Genomic DNA, 16,095 nt, shown 5'->3' on the forward strand with positions numbered 1-16,095 from the left:
TCAGACTTTTGCTCACTTCCTAGGACACTGTTCAACACATGGATTAAGCCTTACATAAAATCCAATGTAAAGATTGGCTAGGGAGCACTTAAATTAATTAGACATACACCTAATTAATTTAATACATTTCTTTTAGGATATATAAAATTTTCTATTTTGCATGCCAGAATAAATAGGAATCAGGGAGAAATTTCATGTCAGAAACTGAACAAGTGATCTCAACATTCGTGTCAAAGTTTTCATGAGCTGTTTTAGATGTGTTTCTCAATTTCCTCTTATTTTTCATGATATTTTAAAATCACTGGAAACTTTAGTCTAAACTAAAAGACTGAAGTTTATTTAGTCATTTGGTTATTTATTCTGATGGAGTTTCTTTTTCTTTTTTTTTTTTAGTCTAAACCACAACTTCTTCTTTTGAGGCATACTTTGTACTGGAAGTCTCTTAGCCTCATCAGAGTGTTTAGTTGTTTGTCTCATCTCTGACCTATTTGAATAAAGCCAAAGCTCTGGGTAGCATTTTCAGAGAAAAAGACACACAAGAGGCTCCTGGGCCTTCTGAACACAGGGAGTCCACATGATGGTGCTACAAGGGCAACCTCAAGGTAGAGGTGAGCATTCCTTCTCTTAATTCCAGAGAGAAAGAAGTATATGAGATGATGAGTTATCTGGAGAGAAGAGACAGACAATGGACAGATCGAAGGGATACAGATTGGACTACCATAGCAATCAAGAGAAGTTAGAAGAAAGACTAATTCCTCAGAGCCAGATGTACTTGTAAGAATGAGTAAACAAATATTAATACAGTGGTATGAGAAGGAGGAGACAAAAATGATGGATTAAGAAAGATGGGGAATCCATGGTGAATATAATATTTAAGAAGAAAGAAAAGAAAAGTAGAAAATACAGTTGATTGAGGATGACTTTTTCCTCAATTGTTTAGGACTTCAGAGCTACTACCTGGTTATTTATTCTGAGAGAGTTTCTTTATTTAAACATTTTATTGAATTTATTGGATTGACATTGGTTAATAAAATTATGTCAGTTTCAGGTATACAATTCTTCAATACATCATCTGTATATTATATTGTGTGTTTACCACCCAAAGTTAAGTCTCCTTCCATCACCATCTGAGGGAGTTTTTAAGCTCTCTCCTTCTTTTAGGTTTTTAACTAATATGAGATTCTTCACCTAGTTTCTTCATTGTTCTAAGTTTCTTAGGAACTCTGGCTTCTTGGCTCCATGGTAACTGCATTTGTCTTGCCTCTCTGACAGAAAAGCCAGTATGGTGGTCCCCTGTGAAGATCTGGTCTGTTGCTGTGGTTTCCATAGCATTCCTCAGTGCTTGTTTCATCGTGAGTTGTGTGGGTAAGCTCTTCACTGAGGTGACACTCTTGTGATTTCTTTCCCTGTCAAGTTCTATACACTATTAATATGTCAACTGTTACTTGGAATGCAATGCTTTTGTTGATTTCCCCTCCTCCTCTTCCTCTTTCTCCTCCTTTCCCTCCCTCTCTTTTCTCCCTTTTCTTCATATTTTGATAACTGATTCTGCTTCCAGATATATTCCACCTGGTTTTATTAGTATATTCTCAATCATGACCTCTCATATGGATGGATGTTAATTGTAGTCAAAGACATCATTTTTCACTACATGGTTCACTAGTGATCACATATTCTCTACTCACAAAAGCCCACTATTGAGAATGCAACTATAATTGCTTTTATAATCATAATCCTTTAGAATATCTTCTTTGATTTTCTTGTGAGAGTCTTTTCCAATATAAGGAGAATAAATATTCAAGTGAAATATTGAGGATGTAAGGGAATAAAATATTTCTTTTCTGTTCCATTTGCTTCCAAATAAATATTTCAAGTACATTTTGTGAGAAAGCTGCAACACTTTGTTCTCTCTAATCTACAATTTTGTTCTCCATTCTCTGCTAAGGCAATTAAAAATAGTTATAAAATAGTCTGGAAGGAAGTGAAAGTGATTTCATATGCCAGATGGGCCATGTTTGATGTTCCCTCAAGATACAAGTAAATGTCTTGGTTTTTACTAAAACACAGATACAAATAATTATCAAAAAGTTAGAATCTGTTTCATTTTTCATGGTCAAGTGCAAGAGGAAGAGCATTTAAGAACAGTTATTTTATTAATCAAGAGGAAGCAGATATTAAGGACCCCAAGGCATAAGCTAGGAGAATGGTGGGAAAGTAGTGAGCTTTAGTAGTAGAAGGCTAACACAGAAATGAGTGAAGAATCAATTCAGAACCCAAGAGAGAACAGGTCTTTCTCCCTGTGCACACCCTTGAACATAAAAGGTAATGTTTATTTGAGACATTTAAAATGTTTCTAAATGTTTAAAGGCTCCCATTGGTTTCTATTTACCTCATATGTTTATCTGTAGCTACTAACAGTCAGAACTTTTAGAAAATGTAAAAATAATCTGCATTCTTGCTTCATGATTATGAAAATTAAGAAGAAGCAGACAGTATATCAACGGATAGGTATGGATTATTTTTGACAGTCTCTGTTCTAGGTGTTTGCGATTAATATATGTAGAAAGAAAAATCTCTGTCCTAGAATATAGAACTTAAATTTCAATGGGGAAAGAGCAACAACAAAAAAGTACAGACTTATACACAAACAAATGAATAGAGGCAAGGAGTAATTGAACACAGTCTTTATTGTGTTTGAATAGAGAGAAGGAAATGGTTACAGTTGGAGGAAAGCCTGCTTGGCATAGATTTATAGAGCATAAGGTTTTGTAGCAAAAGAATCGATGGATACTAATCCTCCTTCTTCCTCCACAGCGACTTATCATATTACATATACAAACACTGACAGAAGGCTGTCTGAATTACATACATATCATCCAAGTCTAACCTGCTTCAATGAAGGGACAAGGGTGACAGGTAAGATGTTGCAATTCTTAACCAGACTTTCTCTTTTCTCAGAGAAAGAGAGGTCAGGGGTGAGCTAAAGATTGGTTTATTCTATTTTTTAAAAAATGGATATCTCACCCTAGTTGGTTTGGCTCAGTGGTTAGGAGCAATGAGGTAAGCAGGTAGAGTGGTTAGGGGCTATCAGGCAGGCAGGCAGGCTAGTAGTTAGGAGCCAGCATTCCCAGATTGCAAGAGGGATGTCTGACTGCTGGTTTAGGCCTGATCTTACATCGGGCCTAAACCACCAGTTGGACATTCCCTGAGGGGTCCCGGATTGCGAGAGGGTGCAGGCCAGGCTCAGGGATGCCCCCATGCACAAATTTCATGCACCAGGCCTCTAGTCTATCCTTACTAATAAAAGCCTAGGTGGCTGTCATGCCGTGATGCCCTCACACCATCAGAAGATGGCTGCGCGTATAGCAGGCACGCGCAGGTGGACGGGGCTGGGCTAGATGCTGCATGCTCGGCACAGAGCCTGCCTGGGAGTCCCGCCTCCACTTGGCAAGGCCTGCCTGGGGTCTGGCGAGGCCTGCCTGGGGATCCCCCGGCTCCATGCGGTGAGGCCTGACTGGGGGTCCTGGCTCCATGTGGCAATGCCTGCCTGGTGGTCCTGGGGGTCCCACCTCCTGGCTCCGCGCGGCATGAAGGAGGCAGGACCCCCAGCTCCAGCCTATGTCTTTGGGGCAATCCATCGAGGAGCCCCAGATGGGAGGGCGGGGCCTGCCTCTTTGGAACAATCTATCTTGGGGCACCTGCACTGTGACAGGGCACAGGCCAGGCTGGGGGACCCCCCTCCCCAAGTGCACAAATTTTGTGCACCAGGCCACTAGTTCCATATAATAAAGAGGTAATATGCAAATACACAAAAATAAACTCAAAATGGATAAAGGACTTAAATGTAAGAAGGGAAACCATAAAAATACTAGAGGAATCCAAAGACAACAAAATCTCAGACATATGCCGAAGCAATTTCTTCACCGATACAGCTCCTAGAGCATTGGAAACTAAAGAGAAAATAAACAAATGGGACTACATCAATATAAAAAGCTTCTGCACAGCAAAAGAAACCATCAACAAAACAACAAGAAAGCCCACTGCAAGGGAGAACATATTTGCCAATGTTATCACCAATAAGGGTTTAATCTCCAACATTTATAGGGAACTCATACAACTTAACAAAAAGAAGATAAACAATCCAATCAAAAAATGGGCAAAGGACCTAAATTGACACTTTTCAAAAGAGGACATTCAGAAAGCCAAGAGACATATGAAAACATGCTCCAAGTCACTAATCATCTGAGAGATGCAAATCAAAACAATGAGGTACCATCTTACACCTGTCAGAATGGCTATCATCAACAAATCCACAAACGACAAGTGCTGGCGAGGATGTGGAGAAAAAGGAACCCTCATGCACTGCTGGTGGGAATGCAGACTGGTGCAGCCACTATGGAAGACAGTATGGAGTTTCCTCAAAAAGTTAAAAATGGAACTCCCATTTGACCCAGTGATCTCACTTCTAGGAATATATCCTAAGAAACCAGAAACACCGATCAGAAAGGATATATGCACCCATATGTTCATAGCAGCAAAATTTACCATAGCCAAGATCTGGAAACAGCCTAAATGCCCATCAGCAGATGAATGGATTAGAAAACTGTGGTACATCTACATGATGGAATACTAAGCTGCTGTAAAAAAGAAGGAATTCTTACCATTTGCAACAGCATGGATGGACCTGGAGAGCATTATGCTAAGTGAAATAAGCCAGTCAATGAAAGAAAAATACCACAAGATCTCATTAATTTATGGATAATAAAGACCATTATAAACTGTGAACAAAAATAGATACAGAGGCAGAGCAGCATCGAACAGACTGTCAAACTACAGCGGGAAGGCCGGGGAGGGTTGGGACGGCGTGGGGGGGTGGTTTAAGGATCAACCGAAGGACTTATATGCATGCATATAAGCATAACGAATGGACAGAAGACACTGGGGGGTAGTGGAGGCCGGGGGAAGGTCAAGGGGCGGGGGCGGGGGGGAGGAGACATATCTAATACTCTTTGTAATACCGTAAGCAATAAAACAAAATTTAAAAAAGGAGGTAATATGCAAATTGACCATCACAACCTCACAAAGATGGCTGCCTATGACCAGGTCAGCAGCGGGGTTAGTGAGGTGGCGACCAAACAACCAAGCAGCAGGCTGCGTGAGGCGACCATGCCGGTGGGGGGGGGGGGGGGCAGTTATGGGCGACCAGGTCAGCAGGGGTGTGCAGTGGGGGCAACCAGGCCGGCAGGGGGGGCCAGTTGGGGGTGATTAGGCTGGCAGGCGGGGGCAGTGAAGGGTGACTAGACTGGCTGGGGGGCAGTTGGGGGTGAACAGGCCAGCGGGGGACAAGGCAGTTAGGAGCAACCAGGCCTGCTGGGAGGGGTCAGTTGGGGGTGACCTGGCTGGCAGTAGGGACAGTTAGGGGTGATCAGGCCGGCACACAGAGGCAGTGAGGAGCAATCAGGCTGGCAGGGGCAGGGGGAAGTTAGGGGCAACCAAGCAAGCAGGCAGGTGAGCAATTAGGAGCCAGCAGTCCAGGATTTTGAGAGGGATGTTCAACTGCCGGTTTATGGGGATTGGGCCTAAACTGGCAGTTGGACATCCTCCAAGGGGTCGCGGATTGGAGAGGGTGCAGGCTGGGCTGTGGGGACCCCCCCCCCCCATGCACGAATTTTGTGCATTGAGCCTCTAGTATATATATAAAAGGCTAATATGCAAAGTGTCCCCGTGGGAGTTCGACCAGGAGACTGGGATTTCTATCACTCGCTATAACGTGTGCTGACCATCAGGGGGTGGCACAGAATGAAGGAAGGCCCAGCCGGCAACTGGAAGCCAGGGAAGGGAGGAGGCCTTGGCCAGCACCCAGAAGGCCCTGATTGGCCCTGATCGCCAGCCAGGCCTAAGAACCCTACCCATGCATGAATTTCGTGCACCAGGCCTTTAGTATTTTAAGGAGACACATGGACTTTAAAAAATGCAATCAGATATACTTACTATTGAATAATATTACTACTAGAGTGAGGTAGAATTCAACATCAACTCCTTTCTTATTTTTCACTTTAGTGACACAATATGATAAATCTTGCTTATCTAAATAATTTAATAGAATAGAAAGTGTTCTGTTAGAATGACACCCAATTTTTTAGTTTTTTGCTAAAAATATAGTGATCTAGTATCAAAAATTATTTATAATAATCTGTTCACGAGAATTTGTTTAGGTAATTTTTCAATGTTGTTAAATATAAAGAATAATAAATAGAATAATTTACAAAAGGTTTGTTTTTTTTCTTAGTCAATAGTGATTCACTTTCTCAATTTCTGAGAATTACACCAAAAAGAAGATTTTATGAGTTTTATCAAATGACTATTAAATTCACTTCTTTTTATAATTACAAAGCAAAATTGGAAAAATAAAACATTATTAATGCCCATATATCTTTTTGACAAATGCTTCCTTTCATCACAGCTTTAAATAGTTTTATCAACCTTGGAGCTGGAGATTTAGCATATTTAACTTATGTAAAATGCTTCCATACATAACTTAACTGACAAAGCCAATTCCCACCATCAAAACAGTCCACCAAATTAGACATATTGTTAATACATACTTTAAGGAGTATTATGAAAAACAATCTATATATATAAAAGCCTAAGCGACCATTAACAATGGAACTACCGGTTACTATGATGTGCACTGACCATCAGAAGGAAGACACTCAATGCAGGAGCCTGCCAGCCAACCTCCCAGTCCCTCCCACCTGCTGGTAGGCCCCTGGGCTGGGCTGGAGAACCAGGGGTGGGTGGCAGCGGATGTGGCCCCTTTCCCAGGGGGGGCCGAGGGCCGGCTCCCTCCTTGGGGCCGGCAGCCAACCTCCTGGGTCCCTCTCTCCTTCCCTCCCCCCAGCTGGCAGGCTCCTATTGGCCCACTGCCCACCTGCCGCGGTGGCTGTTGGCCCCTCCCCCCCTGGCCAGCAGGTCCTGATCACTCAATCAGGGCTGGGCCCTAGGCTGGGACGGGGAACTGGGGGTTGGTGGTGGCAGACACGGGCAGCGAGGGAAGGAGGAGGTGGGGAGGCAGGGAATCTGATTGGCTCTGATTGCTGTCCAGGCCTAGGGACCCCACCCATGCACGAATTTCGTGCACCGGGCCTTTAGTATTTAATAATGAACAGAAAGCATAATTAAGATAAATTTCCAAAAGTGGCTAATAGTAAAATGATATAGATATGGTCTGTTTATTTTATTCATATTATAATATTATAAAAGGAAAAATAATTCTATAGATTGTTTCTCATCATTTAATATATAAATTTTAATGCAATAACATTTAAAAGGAATAACATCGAGCTATATATAACAACATGAATGAATCTTAGCAATGTGGAATAAAAAAATGAAGCCAAGAAGACCACATATATTATACTTTTTAAAAGATTTAAAATTCAACAAATCAAAACAACCTATTATTCAGGTATACATATATATGTGCTAAAATTGTATATAAACATGTAAATATACATATATGATCAAAACATGTCAGTGGATCTGTATTGGTTAGCTAGAAATGTTTAATTCTAGGATAATGGCAAATTGGTGTTTCTAAGGGGAAAGGAGAGAGAAGTGATCATTTTTAAAACTCTTATAAGTTTGATGCTGTGTAAAAATTAGTAATAGGTAATATTTATGAGCAATTATTCCATGATAAGCATCTTTTAAAGTGCTTTGCACATATTATGTGATTAAGTTTCCCTTTGGGTTTGGTACTGTTTTTATTTACACTTTAAAGACAAAATAACTAAAGCTCATGGAGGTTATGTAATTTGCCCAAAGGCATACATAATAAATGGTGGAGTCAGAATTTGAATAAGGCATAATTCTAATTTTCATAATCACCCTGTGAATAATTATCATTTCCATTTTAAAAACTTGAGACTTGAGACTTGTGGCTTGCCCAAGATTATTAAGTAGAATTGGCATTTGAGATACACCTTTATTAGTAATTTGTAACCCTGATAGAACTTGGTGCATCTAATGTATAAGGGATATAAAGAACAGAAAAAATTTTATAGTGATTTTTTTGCAAAAATTCCAGATAAATTCTGCAGGTAAACCTTGGTAAATATTGAGGACTTAATGTGAAAAAATGTTTATTTAAAAGCAGTCCTATGGCCCCAAATTATATAATTTAGGGAACAACAAATACATGACTTAAGAAGCCCATCTCTAGAAAACAACCTCAGATTTCACATATATGGAATTTACCTCTTTGATCTTATTTGTCTCATCTTGCACTCACTCTTCTATTTCATTCAACATAGAAAAAGTCTGGGGATGTTGCCCAAGTACTTGGAAATCTTTTGGTTCCAGCTGCTACTTCATTTCTAAAGAAGGTAATTTTTGGTCTAAGAGTCAGCAGAACTGTGTTCGGATGGGGGCTCATTTGGTGGTACTCAACACAAAAGCAGAGCAGGTACTTTTGTTTTCTTTATTTGTCATTTTCATTTAAATAAAGTAAATTTAATTAAAAATAAAATTTATCATCTTAGCTGTTTTTAAGTGTACAGTTCAATAGTTAACTATATTAACATTGTTGTAAAAAGATCTCTACAATTCTAGGAATATATCCTAAGAAACTTGAAACACCAATCAGAACGAATTTGTGCACCTCTATGTTCATAGAAGTGCAATTTACAATAGCTAAGATCTGAAACAGCCCAAGGGGGCTGCATGGAGGGACCTGGAGAGTATTATGCCAAATGAAATAAGCCAGTCAGAGAAAGACAAATATCACACGATCTTACTTATAAATGGAATCTAATGAACAAAATAAACTGACAAAGAAAATAGATCTGGAAATAAGGAAGCATGCAACAGACTGATGATTCTCAGAGGGGAGGAAGGGGAGCGGGAGAGATTAACCAAAGAATTTATATGCATATATGCATAACCCATGGACACACACAATAGTGCTGGTGAAGGCCTGGGGAGGAGCTGAGGGTGGGGAGGAGGGGAGTCAATGGGGAAAAAAGGGGGACATCTGTAATACTTTCAATAATAAAGATAGATTTTAAAAACTTAATTCAAAATTAATTGCACCTAATCTCAACCAGAAAACAATTCTGATAGATTAAGAAGGTGATACAGAGGCCCAGATGGAAAAATGAGACTAATAGTTGTTTTTTTTTAAGAAATCATCACTACTGTTATAAATATAATAAGCACTCCTTTATGTTTAACTTTTAAAAGTAATTAACTACTAGAGAATTACTACTTAGAAGAGAAGAGAAATTTGAATTTTGATAACTCAAATGCAATTTCATTGATAAACAATGAGAAATAAGCTAGAATACATCTGAACATATACAATTTTAAAAATGGTTGGAAGTGCAAAAATTGACATACATTTTAAAAGAATTCTGCCACTTGGTGAAGAAAAAAAAATTGTGATGGAAATTCATGAGTTATAACTCCCTCCTTCTTGTAATGATGTTGGTGTTTTGGGTCTGTTTTCTTGTCCAATGAGCTGTCTTGACACTGTTCCTCACAGCTGGCATTTTATTTTCTCTTTAAATCTCTAAAGAACTCTTACTCTATTCAATTTGGGAATTTCAGTCTATGGCTTCTTTTTCTTTATGCAGAATTTCATTGTTCAGCAGCTGAATGAATCATTTTCTTATTTTCTGGGACTCTCAGATCCACAAGGGAATGGCAATTGGCAATGGATTGATCAGACACCTTACACAGAAAATGTCAGGTGAGTAGAGACTCACATTAATGAACCATGGGCTTTGTTTACATAAAAATGTGGGGCAATTTTGTTGGCAGTGACTGTTAATGCTAATACTGATAATTATATTGATGATAACAGATTCTAACAATTATTAAGCTCTTACATGCACAATTATTAAATGCATGCATTGTCACACTTAAACTTTATGAAAACTTTTTTAGAACTCATTTTACTGATGAAAAGTGAATTAACTTCCCTGAAGTCAATAAGAAGTAAGATGAGAAACAGGGCCTCAACTCCATGTGTAACTCCAAAGATGGTTCTCTTATTCATTACAATTTGCTACCTCTAAAGTTGTGTAGACACTTCAATTACACTTTACTTCAATTAATAAGACTTAAAATACAAGTGTGAGAACTGTGTTCAATTCTAGGAGGATAATTATATAATAACTAGAGGCCCGGTGCACAAAAGTTTGTGCACTCGGGGATCCCTCAGCCCAGCCTGTGCCCTCTCGCAGTCTGGGACCCCTCAGGGGATGTCCACCTGCTGGCTTAGGCCTGCTCCCCAGGGGATTGTGCCTAAGCTGGCAGTGATACATCCCTTTGGGGATGTCCACTTGCTAGCGGGCGAAGCTGCAGTTGAACATCCACAGAGCTGCTGAGGAGGCAGGAGAGGCTCCCACCATCGCCAATGTGATTCCTTCAGCCTGGCTTGTGGCTGAGCAGAGCTCCCCCTGTGGGAGTGCACTGACTACCAGGGGGCAGCTCCTGTATTGAGCATCTGCCCCCTGGCGGTCAGTGTGTATCATAGTGACCAGTCATTCCCAGTAGTTCTGCTGTTAGGGTCAATTTGCACATTACCGCCCTAACGGGTTTGGCTCAGTGGATAGAGCATCGGCCTGCGGACTGAAGGGTCCCAGGTTCGATTCTCGTCAAGGGCATGTACTCTGGTTGCGTACACATCCCCAGTAGGGGGTGTGCAGGAGGCAGCTGATCGAAGTTTCACTCTCATCGATGTTTCTAACTCTCTATCCCTCTCCCTTCCTCTCTGTAAAAAATCAATAAAATATATTTGGGAAAAAAAATTGCATGTGCATATTACCCTTTTATTATATAGGATAGAAGCCTGGTGCACGGGTGGGAGCCAGCTGGCTTGCCCTGAAGGGTGTCCCAGATCAGGGTGGGCAGGGGACCCCCAGCTCCCTACGATCGCTCACGCCGCCCATGCAGCCTCAGCCCGCAGCTGCAGCCTCCCCCAATCGTGGGCTCCGCCCCTGCCCGGGCCTAAGGCCTCTGGCCGAGGCGTTAGGCCCGGGCAGGGGACCCCCCAAGCTGCAGCTGCCCCCCGATCGTGGACTCCGCCCCTGCCCGGGCCTTACGCCTCTGGCTGAGGTGTTGGGCCCGGGCAGCGGGGACCCCCAGCTGCAGCCGCCCCCACCACCCAGCTCAACCGCTCCCTGATAGTGGGCTCCGGGCAGCGGCAACCCGACAGCTGCAGCCACCCCAGGATCGCGGGCTCCGCCCCTGCCCAGCTCCCATCGCTGGCTCCACCCCTACTTCCCACTATCACTGGCCAGTGCGGCAAAGGCCAGGATTCTCCGATCATGGCTGGGGGGCAGGGCAAAGGCGGCCCTGGGGGCCGCCTTTGCCCTGTCCCCCGGCTCTTAGCTCCCCCCTGGGTTTCCGATCACTGTCAGTGCCAGGGGGCTTCTTCTGTGCTTTCCCTTTTGCCTTCCTGCATTGTGCCTACATATGCAAATTAACCGCCATCTTTGTTGACAGTTAACCGCCATCTTGGCTGGTGATTAATTTGCATATCTCGCTAATTAGCCAATGGGAAGGGTAGCTGTCGTACGCCAATTACCATTTTTCTCTTTTATTAGTGTAGATACTATTTATTTGTGGCTTTGAAATAAATCCAGAATTTAATTATACATTATTGCATGCGATGTTCACATACTTTTATAAGCTATTTGGGGATCTGCCTATGATTCCTATTTTTATAGGTGACAAATCAAATACCTGAAGAGAATAAATTACTTGCTTAAGATCAAAATGGGTCAGGAGGAAACCATGTCTCTTAATTCCAAAAACAAAGTCCTACCCGCCCACCCCCATCCAAACCTTGTCACCCTTACTACAGATTATATTCCTTGTAGGCAGGGTAACTTCTTATGACCAGACTCAAGCTCCATGAGAATACAGGTATTTAGGAAGGTGATAAGAGTACACAAATTAAGGAGGCAACCTCTTTATTATGCTACCAAGACACGAATTGTTTAACAACCCAGATCAGGATAAGGGCTCTTTACAGAGAAAAAAGTGAAGATCAGATTTTAGGGACAAGGTCAAGTTTACTCTGTTACATAAAAATTTGCCAGGGGAATGTTAGAGGAGCAATTATAAAAGTGTATGTTTACACTTGGGGGTTTTGAGGAAGGCAGTATGAGGAGAGCAATCATTGGAGTGTTCTTTCACCCTGAACCCCATTCTCTTCAAATCCCAACTCTATATACTTTCTAATTAATCACTGTGCATTCACTGACGTGTTTTTATCCTTTGTTTCTCTTTAGATTATGGCACCAGGGTGAGCCCAATTTCTCTGCAGAGGAATGTGCTTCAATAGTTTTCTGGAATCCTGGAGGATGGGCCTGGAATGATGTTTTCTGTGATTCTAAAAGAAATTCAATATGTGAGATGAAGAAGGTTTATCTATGAGTGGAACTTTATTCATTGTCACATTTAAAATGGAGACCTATCTTAAAATGATAATTTCCTCTTATAATTTATGTGTAATTCTTATCATAGAGGTTTATGGAAATATCCAGACGCCTTACTTCCTTGAGTCATCCCTCTTATAGTTTCTTCTTTTCCACTAATAATAGGGTGAACCCTTCCGTTTTTAAAAATTTGTTATGCATTCTTTACTTTTTTCATACTTCTTTTCACCCACATTCCTTGGGCAAGAGATGGTATTATTTTGTCTATCTGAAGACTCATAATGAGGTAACTATTGAAAATTAAGAAGGACTTTCCTCAAAACATAGAGAAATTCTTTGGGTCAAAATAGTAACTGTGACTGCCATCATGTGGAAGCCTGGCAAGAGCTGAAGAGTCTACTTCCTCGATGTCTCACTCACATGGCTGGCAACTTGGTACTGGTTTTTGTGAGAAGGCCTCCCATCCTCACCATAGAGAACTCTCCGTAGGGTTTCTTGAGTGTTCTCACGAGATGATGATTGGCTTTCCCCAGAGGAAGTACTCCAAGAGAGCAAGTGAAAGTAGCAATGTCTTTTATGATCTGGCCTCAGAAGTCAAACACTTTAACTTCTGGTGCAGTCCAATGGTCACATAGACCAAACTGATATACTACAGAAGTGGAATACCCAAAGGCATGACAAGCTCAGGATGAAAATCACTGAGGGCTATCCTTTTTTTTTAGACTTTTATTTTTATTTTTTAATATTTTTATTGATTTCAGAGAGGAAGAGAGAGAGGGAGAGAGAGTTACAAACATCAACGATGAGAGAGAATCATTGATCAGCTGTCTTCTGCTCTCTCCCCGCCGCCGCCCCCCCCCCCCCCCCCGCCCCCTTTGCTCAGGATTGAGCCAGCAAGTCAGGCATGTGCCCTGACCAAGAATCAAACTGCAACTTCTTGGTTCATAGGTCAATGCTCAACCACTGAGCCACACCAGCCGGGCACTGAGGGCTATGTTATAGGTTGGCGACCATAGCAGAATTTCTTTAAAAAGATACAAAATATGTGTACCAAGAAAGGAAGTAATTTATTCTTCTACATTAAAATTATGAACTTGTGTTCATTAAAACACTATCAAAATTTAAAAATTAGAACCAAAATAAGATATTTCAAATATTTGTAACTAACACAGTATTAATACAAAGAACATAAAATGGTCACAAATGAATTAGAAATACAAAAAATTGGGCAAGATATTTAAAAAGCATTTCACAGAAGAGGAATACCTAATCCAGTAAACATGTTTTATAGAGATGTTAAGCTTCACTCTGTTATACCAGAAATTCAGTAAGCTAAACAGAAAATGCTGTAATCAGAGAGCCAAATTTGGAATCTTTATTTCAAAAGCTGGTAGCCGCGGAAGGACTTGGATCTCTCAAATTCTCTCGGCCCTGAATGAACTTAGGGGTTAGCTTATAAAGGCATAAAAACCCCATGTGCTGGGATTGGGGCAGTGTGCTTAGCAGATATCTTGCAGAAAGCTTGTGGCCTTGAGCACAGCTCAGATAACCAGAAGTCACCTGGCATGGGAGGAACCAAGGATGGACCAGACACCCACACCGGCAGAGCGGCTTGCAGGACCCGATAAGTAAGAGGGGGCAGTGACTAGACTATAGGCTAACAAGGATGTGCATTAGGTTATTGGCACAGATTCAGATTGTTAGCCTCTCCCCCAAAATGTCTTATTTTCCCCATTATTCGAGCAAGCGTGCTTACAGAAGCTAGAAATAGCAGAGTTACTTCTATCAGGGAGGCTATCTGGTTTAGTCACTTCCTGGAATTAACAGAACAAAGGACCATCTGTGTTTAGTGAAAAAGTTTAAATGGAAGTTCTTACAAAATGGAGATTACGGGACCAAGATGGAGTGCCTATGGTTCAGATGGAGTGCGAGGGACAGGATGGAGTCAGTCCTTTCAAGGCCCATTGTCCAACTCTTAATTTGAGAACTGCAAGTAGAACCACAATAATGTGGGGCAAAAGTAAGTTTGTAGTTGTTTGTATGAAAAATAATACAATAATTAATAAATAATAATACAAGAATAAACTCTGTTTCTTGTACTCACAACTGTAAACCTACAGCAAACATTTACACAATGCAATACTATGTAGCTGTAAAAAAAGAGAAGCTCTTACCCTTTGCAACAGCATGGGTGATGATTATGCAAAGCAAAATAAGCCAGTCAGAGAAAGACAAATATTACTTGATCTCACATATATGTGGAATCTAATGAACAAAATAAACTGATGAACTAAGTAGGACCAGAGGCATGGAAACATGGAACAGACTGATAGATCTCAGAGGGGATGGGGGCTGGGGACTGGAAGAGATGAACCAAAGAACATATATGCATAGTCCATGGACACAGACAATAATCTGATGAAGACCTGGGGTAGGGCAGGGGCTGGGAGGAGGGGGGAAAATGGAGGGGAATGGGGGACATTTGTAATAGTATCAATAATAAAAATTATTTGCCCATAGGGTTTATTTCTGGACTTTCAGTGTTGTTCCATTGATCTGTGTGTCTGTTTTTCTGCCAATACCATGCTGTTTTGATTATGTTGCTTTGTAGTATAATTTGAAGTCAGGGAGTGTGATACCTCCAGCTTTGTTATTTTTTCCCCTCAGGATTATTTTGGCTATTCATGGTCTTGGTGGTTCCATATAAATATGATATTTTTGTTCTATTTCTTTAAAAAAATACCATTGGGATTTTTAGCTGAGGATTGCTTTAAATCTGTATATTCCTTTGGGCAATATGGACATATTAACTATGATGATTTTTCCAATCTAAAAAATCACTCATAGACGCAGACAACAGTATAGTGGTTACCAGAGGGAAAGGGCTGTGTTTCCTTAAGCCACTCTATACCTTTGAATTGCAGAATTTAACCATTTATATTTAGAGTAATTATTGATAAGTAATGACTTGTTATCAGCATTTTGTTAATTGCTTACTGATTGTTTTGTAGTTCATTTTTTCCTGTCTTCCTCTCTTGCTATCTTTTTGTGAGTCAGTGATGTTTTGTAGGGGTAAGCTTTGATTCTATCATTTGTGTATCTATTATAAGTTTTTGCTTTGTGATTACCATATGGGTTTCATAATAAACTAGATGCCTGGTGCACAAATTCGTGCACCAGTGGGGTCCTTCAGCCTGGACTGTGGGATTGGGCCAAAACCAGCTCTCTGACATCCCCCAAGGGGTCCTGGACTGCGAGAGGGTGCAGGCCAGGCTGAGGGACTCCACTGGTGCACGATCAGGGCCAGGGAGGGACCGCGGGAGGGATCCAGGGCATGTCCAGCCCATCTTGCCCAGTCCCGATCAGCCGGACCCCAACAGCAAGCTAACCTACCACTTGGAACGTCTGCCCCCTGGTGGTCAGTGTGGGTCATAGAGACTGGTCAAATAGTTGAACAAACGGTCAGACACTTAGCATATTAGACTTTTATTATATAAGATTATTTTTCTCCTCCGATTGGATAATATCAAGAGAGCTGTCTTCAAGTTCCCAGATAATTTCTTCTGCCTGATTGAGCCTGATGTTGAAGTTCTCTATTTCAGTTTTCATTTTATTCTTTCTATTCTTCAGCTCTAGACTTTTGGGA

The 16,095-nt window shown here is 41.2% G+C and overlaps 1 protein-coding gene across 4 annotated transcripts; it reads left to right on the top strand.

Moving 5' to 3' along the window:
- The first annotated feature begins 448 nt into the window (after positions 1–448).
- CLEC6A (C-type lectin domain containing 6A) lies at positions 449–13,288 on the top strand. Of its 4 annotated transcripts, none has more exons than XM_070407907.1 (6): positions 449–602; positions 1,273–1,365; positions 2,815–2,916; positions 8,316–8,467; positions 9,636–9,751; positions 12,303–13,288. In XM_070407907.1, exons 1-6 carry the CDS (start codon positions 575–577, stop codon positions 12,445–12,447), a joined length of 636 nt encoding a protein of 211 aa, XP_070264008.1. In that variant the 5' UTR covers positions 449–574; the 3' UTR covers positions 12,448–13,288. The 4 variants fall into 4 exon arrangements, with proteins under 4 accessions (XP_070264008.1, XP_070264010.1, XP_070264007.1 ...); XM_070407909.1 differs by having other exon boundaries at positions 1,273–1,361; XM_070407906.1 differs by having other exon boundaries at positions 450–608.
- The last annotated feature ends 2,807 nt before the right edge of the window (positions 13,289–16,095 follow it).

Source organism: Myotis yumanensis, unplaced genomic scaffold (assembly GCF_028538775.1).
Source record: "Myotis yumanensis isolate MYYU_CA2020_CCGP unplaced genomic scaffold, mMyoYum1.0.hap1 SCAF_3, whole genome shotgun sequence".
Taxonomy (NCBI): Eukaryota; Metazoa; Chordata; class Mammalia; order Chiroptera; family Vespertilionidae; genus Myotis; species Myotis yumanensis.